Source organism: Pteropus alecto, unplaced genomic scaffold, assembly GCF_000325575.1.
Source record: "Pteropus alecto unplaced genomic scaffold, ASM32557v1 scaffold288, whole genome shotgun sequence".
Taxonomy (NCBI): Eukaryota; Metazoa; Chordata; class Mammalia; order Chiroptera; family Pteropodidae; genus Pteropus; species Pteropus alecto.
The window spans coordinates 824,419-831,701 of record NW_006442124.1 but is presented as its reverse complement, the minus strand read 5'-3'; the positions used below and the strand labels follow the sequence as shown (position 1 = coordinate 831,701).

The 7,283-nt window shown below is 36.9% G+C and overlaps 1 protein-coding gene across 1 annotated transcript in view; it reads right to left on the bottom strand.

Moving 5' to 3' along the window:
- IL1RL2 (interleukin 1 receptor like 2) overlaps positions 1-7,283 on the bottom strand; it is a 37,044-nt gene that overhangs the window by 13,065 nt on the left and 16,696 nt on the right. Inside the window, exons 4-5 of the mRNA XM_015596271.1 lie at positions 6,396-6,552; positions 2,511-2,588 (exon numbers count right to left, since the gene is read on the bottom strand). Of these exons, the coding sequence (XP_015451757.1) occupies positions 2,511-2,588; positions 6,396-6,552 (235 nt within the window). The remainder of the gene's footprint in view (positions 1-2,510; positions 2,589-6,395; positions 6,553-7,283) is intronic.

The window sequence follows — 7,283 nt, the reverse complement described above, 5'->3', positions numbered from 1 at the left end:
TACCAAATTCTTTTATAATCTAGCATCTGGTTATTGTTTTTGTTATATTGCTTTAATTTTATTTGTATTTTATCAATATTTACTCATTGTAATTATATAATAATTTAATATATACTAGAAAAGGTCTCTACTTCTTTTATTCAGTTATTTCTTTGCTAACTCCAGCATTTGGGGCATAAATTTTAGAAATGCTTTGTAAAATTCAGTGATATTTAATGGGCATTATATTAAACTTATATATTAATCTGAGAGAAATATTAAATTTAGGACATTCAGTGATATTTAATGGGTATTATATTAAATTTATATATTAATCTGAGAGAAATAACCTATTTTTGAGACTGAATGTTCCCATTTAGAGACACAGTAAGGAAATTCACTAAAAATTGTCTTCTCCAATGTCCTGGCTTAAAATATAATTATTTTAATGTAGGCAAGTCTTTCAAATTTTGCGTTCATTTTATTCCTTAATATTTTATTATTTATTGCAATTATGAATGTCATTTTCCCCAATTACATAATACATAATTACTTCAGGCATATAAAAATGCTATTAGCTTTGAAAGTTTATTTTGTATTGGAAAACCTTAGTAAACAGTGATTATAGTGACTTATAGTGTTTTAGAGAATTTTCTTAGAATTTCCAAGTAGATATTCATAGATCATTTGAAATGATTATATGTTTAACATCCTCTTCCAAGACTTACATCTCTCGTCTCTTTATTGTCTGAATACATTGGCTAGAATTTTCAGACACGAAGGAGGAACAAAGTTAATTAAGAGAGTTAATAACAGATATACTTATCTTTTCTAGGTGTTTATGAAAGTCACTAGAGTATTCACATGGTAAGTGATATGTAGACAAATATCCTCTATTATGGGCATTATTATTTTCTTAAAAGTTGACAAGACTTCTTAAAACATGTAGGTTCAAAGTCTTTTAAACAGATTTCATCTCCTTTCCACTTGTTGCTTTATAACCTTTCTCACTTCTGCCTTTTACATTTGAGTTCCTCTACATTTGGGGGATTAGATTTGTGGGAAATTTCTCTTTCTTCTGTTCTTATTCTTCCCTGCCCTGAACACTTCTATCTCAGAAACAACTCTGGGACTTATCTTTTAATAAATTCATTAGTTTTTACTTTTATCTTTGTTATTTTCTTTCAGAGGATTATTTAGTTGCCCCTTTTAAAGAGTTAAATGGTTAGTTTATGTATTTTAATTATTTCTATACTCATTATTAATGCTAATGATATTTAAAGATTAACGTGTTTAGAGTTTAGCATTGGTCACTTTCCATGAAGTTTAATATGTTTTCACTGCCGTTATTTTGTAAATATTCTATGACTATGGATTAAATCTAACCAACAAAGCAAATAATTAGAAGATAAATTTGTTGTTGCTTAATTTTTAAAATAAGTAAATTTTATTCATGTGAGGTTTATCATTGTTTTTACTTTGTAAATTTCTAGACTTGCTGCACTGTGATTGCACCATACGGTCTGTATAATTTCCTCTTCTGGGAGTCTTGATTTTTCATAGGTGTTTATGAGTGTGATTTATACAATACATTACTCTTATTATACTACCAGAATCTTTTAGACCCTTATTTGATTAGCCAATGTGTCAAAACCAACGTATGTTAAACTTGTCCACAATAACTGAAACAGTTGTGTTATCTTGCATTGTTTTCGTATATCTGAGTTTTAGCTTTATATGTTCTGATGCACTACTACTTGGCACATACTTTTTTTTATTAGCGTTAGGTATTGTAATTTTTATTAGTATCAAATGGTTCAATTTGCCATTCAATTTTTACATTGAAAGGTATATTGTCAGATTAAAAGATTATTGGTGTTAATTATTGGTGTCAACATGATTATTGGTGTTAATTTTTGCAAGATATATCTTGTTTATGAATTTATATTTAATCTTCTAGGTCATGTATTTTTAGATCTATATCTTTTGAGAAGAGAATGTTATCAGATTTTAATATTTAACCCAACCTGAGCATTTAGCTTTTAATAAAAACTTTGTTTAAGTTACTATTTTTTCCTCAGAAGTAACTCAACATATTTTTATTTTACAAGAGAGATGATGTTTACTGGTCTCTTCCTATGTAAAATAAAGAATATAACATAACTTTTCCTACTCCTTTAATATACTTTCCAGGGTGAGATAATATAATTCAGAATTCTCGATCAACATTATAGTAGTATCACCTCTTTCAGGAATAATTTTTACATTTTCATCACCTTGGCATAAATGGACTTAATCATTTAGACCCACAGTGCTCACTGTCAGAGCTTTGATACTGCAACTTCCCAAGGCTTCAGCTCTCTAGATTTTGGTTTTGATGCCTCTCCTGATGAGCTCAGGTACATTCAGTGCTGGAAACTGAATGCGCATGGTGTGTGTCTTCATCTTTGAAATTCAAAAACCCAAAAGGATATATGCACACATGGACTTTTACCCTCAGTGATTTCAATGGCTCCTATAACATTACTCACCAAGCTGTACTTCTATTGTATTGTTTTTTGGATAAGTTATTTTAGGGATTCTTCCTCCACGTCCAACATTTTCTGTTAAAAAATCATACCCACATGAAATTGAATAAGAATCACATGTGATACATTTGCAATTTCTTTAATGAGAACATAGCATTAAAAAACATGGCACAGGGCAGACTTTCAACAAACATTGGTCAAGTAAAATCAAAACTCATGGTGTGACAAAATATGACTCCACAAATGCATGTTTTTAAATCGGAAATAATTGAATTGCTAAGGAAAAAAACCTAAAATCCAGGCTACCAAGAGAGTTTTCTTTCCCATCATATATCTGGTATAAAGATAAACTAATGAAATTGTACAATAAAATCTCATTATCTAATAATCCAAATATATTTCTTAAGAGGTGGCTATGAACAAATCTCTTGCCTAGGTCCCAGTTCCACTCCTCGATCCTCCAACCTTGCTTTTCCATATTCTTTCCTCCTTTACCCCTACTGCATACCCCTACTGTACTTCTTCATTCCTACATCTGACTCTGTACTTATCTCCCTTATATCTCCGCTTTGTCTTTCTCTACTTCTTCCATTCTCCATCTGTCCACCAAAATTTAATAATTTTGTTAGTCCCATGCTCCTCCTATACATTTAGGTGGAATATAAAAAGTTATAAAAAGGAAGCTTGGAAAATGCAAAAACATATGTTCTTCACGATGGCCATAATATTTGCAGATTCTAGAAATTCTTCGAATTTAGTACATCTCAAACAGAGGTCATCACCAGCTAGATAAAGAACCACCTTCCACAGATCACGCACAACTAAAATTTGAAAGTCATTCTTGGCAACAGTTTTTCTCTCACCCTCTTCAAATTATCAATCACCAAGTCAAACTAATTTTACTTCTTAACATTTCTCAGTCTGTGCCTCTTTCTTTACCCCTAAACCTTCGATTTTCTACTCTCTACTCTTTCCGTAGGCACTCTCATTGGCATCCACCTCTTCGAACAGCATTTAAAGGCCAGTGACATTGTAAGTTGAATCTGCAGCACTTTTTCTAAGCTCCAGACCCACAGAGACCAAGGCCAACTCCATATTTCCACGTGAGCGCCTCAAGAGCACCAAGTACTCAACTTAGCCATGACAAAACCCATGATCTCACTCCTAAATTGTTCTCCAAAGTTATCTTATTTCATTGAATAGTATTACCATCCAGTTAGTTGTATACGCCCAAAGGCAAAGCTTTCTTGACCTTGCCACATCCCTAACCCCAGATTCAGTCCAACACTAAGACCTGTGGGTTTTACCTCCTAAAATGCCTCAAATCCATCCACTCGCTCCATCTTCAGTGCCATCATGTTGCCTGTGCCTACCCGATGTCTCACCTGCATTGCCGCACTTGTCTACTAACCACTACTGCTATCTCTATAGAGATCATTCTATGCACAGCAGCCACAGTGAGTTTCCAGAAACGTAAGTCACATCATGCTACTGTCCTGCTCTCAAACCCTCTGGCTGCTTCCCACTGTTCTTAGGATAAAATTTGTACTCCTCACTTTGGATTGCATGTTCTTACTCAATGTTGGCCCTTAGCTACTTCTCCAACATCATTTCCTACCATGATCTCCCTTACTCAGCATTGCTTCAGTCAACCTGTTTTCCATCCTTTAAACATACCATGCATGGTCTGTCTTGTTACGGGGTCTTCGCTTTGGTTGCACCCTCAGTCTCAAAAAATCTCACCCATTCCATTTCTCAGTTAATGCTTCCTGACTGTCAGCATCACTATTATCAGGAATCTTTCACTGGCCCATTGTCTTCTCAACAGGTCCTCGTGTCTTGATATCCTATTTTCCTTTCTTTCATTGCATTAATCTCCTTGGTAATTGCTCACTAGTAGATTATTTGATTAATCTCTGCCTCCCTCCCTGCTCAGACTTCAAAGCTCCATCAGAGCAGTAGTCATGGGCTATCTTCCCCACCACCATGTTCTCTCTGCTTAGCACAGGACCTGGTCTTGGGCATTCAGTAAAGAGTCACTAAATGACAGCCTGAAGAAGAATCCTTACCACTTCCATCAAAGTTCAGATTTTCAGCACTCTTCTGGATGTTGCTGCAGCTGCCTGAGTGACCTCCAGGCCTCTGGACCCCTTTCAACGCCTGCTCAAACCATCTCAAGGCTGAGCTCACCCATCCCAAGTGCAGGTTTGTCACTTTGTGCTTGTACCCATTCCAGGGCTCTTTGCTGCTGCATGATAAAGCCTGCATATAAAGGGTCCCCTTGACCCTGACCCAGTTTGATTCTATGGCCTCAGCTTCCACCATGCCTCACTTCATATTGATGCTCTAACCAGATTCATTTTAGATCCAACATCAACTACAATGGCAGACACATCTATGTTTTGCCTTATAGTATTTTCTCTGCCCCTCTTCACTCTTCTTTATTTCTGTAACTCCTGCTCATCCTTTAAAATTCAGCTGAGAGACATTTTCTCTTGAAAGCCTTCAAGACTCTTTACTTGCCACTCCTGTGGCTACTTCTGATTCTTTTCCTGCTCCTATAACTGTCCATAACTCTATCCTTACTACACAATATTAAAATGATCCATTTATATCTCTAGCTCTTCCACCACTAGGCAGAAGAAACCATGTTTTTTCTTTTTAATTATCAGGTTCTAACAATTTTGGCATATAATAGATCATAAATAAATGTTTATTGCAATGATGTGAAATGTAGACTACTGGAATCAGTGATCTCTTGAGGTCTTATTCTTCATTTTGCCTTTGAAATTTCTCCTTTCCAAGAATTTCCTCAGCTCCTGATAAAAATAGAGCATGGTAGGAGTCAGTCATCCAGTCCATATGTGGATCTGTGCTTAACGGAGGCCATGCGCCGGGTTGATGTCAGGGGTTCACTTTCTGTGCACGAGACACAGAAAGTGCCCACTTATAGGATTATAGCAGTTAGCAAAATCCCAAAGCATAAGTCATAAATCTAATGCAATTAATTTTCATAACTAAGGGGCCCCAGGTGGAAAACAGGAAGCCATCCATGCTGAACACATCCCCTAAAAGAGCCACATCATCAAGAAATCACTAAGTATCCCCCAGCACGTGAAGTCTGACAGAAATTAGTGACAAACATAAAGGTCCAAGTAGAAGACATACTCAGCCTTAAGTTCTTTCCACTTAGATAAGTGAATATAGAAAACAACCCTCTACTGGGAAAAAAGCAAAAGGCAACATAGCAGGAACTCCTTGCTGAATGGGTTCAGAAAATGTTTGCCTGGGCCCTGAAGGCCCAAGTTTTGGCCCTGTTTCTGTGACTAACCAGTTTTGTAAGCATCAATAAGTCTGTCCCTCCTGGACCTCTGTAAAATTAATAGCTTGAGCTAAATTATTTCCAAGGTCTCTTCTACCGCTAAGATTCTGCTTTCAAATCTCCAGCACATATATTTAAGAACTAAAATTCCATGAGCATTGGACACACTGCAGCACCTGAGCCAAGGGAAGGCAAAGCTGGAATGGTCTACTGGAAGAGCCATGGTAGTGAAGGCTGAGGAAAATAAAGCGATATTCATAATATCCACCATTTACTGAATATCTAGACTTGGCCAGGCACCCCAATGGCTACTCTACATACGTGATCTCACTTAATTTTCATAAATAAACCAAGAATTTTGAATCTTCTGTTTTTTCAGATGAGGAAACTAAACCACCTGTGCCCTTTTGCCTCCCTCTTTGGCCCCTCTGATTCTAATAACGGCAACTTCCAGAGCCCACTAACCTTCAGGAAAATCGAGATCAAGAATCATTTCTCTCGGAGTCAGAGAGCCATCTTACGCAAAGCCAGGAGAAAGTCAGGCAATGGAGCTAAGCACTTACTAGTGTTCACAGAAATCCTGTTGAAAATATTGTACTGTGTCCCTGCATGTGTCAGTCTGGCTTGGCATGCATAGTTCCCTCTGTCCTCTGCCGAGACATTGTTCACAGAAAGCTTTATTCCCCAAGGAGCAAACCGCTCTCCTTTAATCTCTTTACAGTCCTAAAAACCAAAAAAGAAATCAATTCAGAGTATTTGGGGTATCAGTTTCATTCCTAGTTAGCACCATCTTACCACTGTGAAGAGATGCAAGGAAGCACTTTGGTCCTTATAATCTAACTAAAGAAAATATTTATTTATTTATTTATTTATTTATTTCATTCATTCTTCATTCATTCATTCATTCATTCATTCATTCATTTATATACACGTATACAATTGGCAAAGAATTTTTAACAGACGAAAATGAGTGACGTAAATATTAAGTTTATAGGAGTTGAATGGACAGAAGCCTACGCAGGCTGGAAGGAAGACTTCATAGGGGAGGACTGAGACTGGGCTTAAAGGGGTCTGGTAGAAGGATGTCAGCAGATGGGAAAGTCCTCCACCTACAGGGGTCCAGCTGTCCCAAAAGACCACCATCTAATGGCACCATGCCCGTTGGCCGAGACAGCAAGTGTAAGGTGGCTTCCGCTGTGTTACAGGCCCAATCACACCTGCACCTATCAAGGGTCAGAGTCTACAGAAATCCAAAATAACTCATCACCATAGTCAAAGTATGCTGGCCAGGCTTACAGACAGCAGATGTCATGTCACTTCTCACGTCTCGCATGCTTCCACTGCATCAACAAGGAAACAGCCTTACGCCGACTGAACTTGAAGACTGGTTAGTCTTGGCAATGTCGTTCTCATTTGTCATCCTCAGCAATCACCCAGAGTGCAAGCATAAGCAT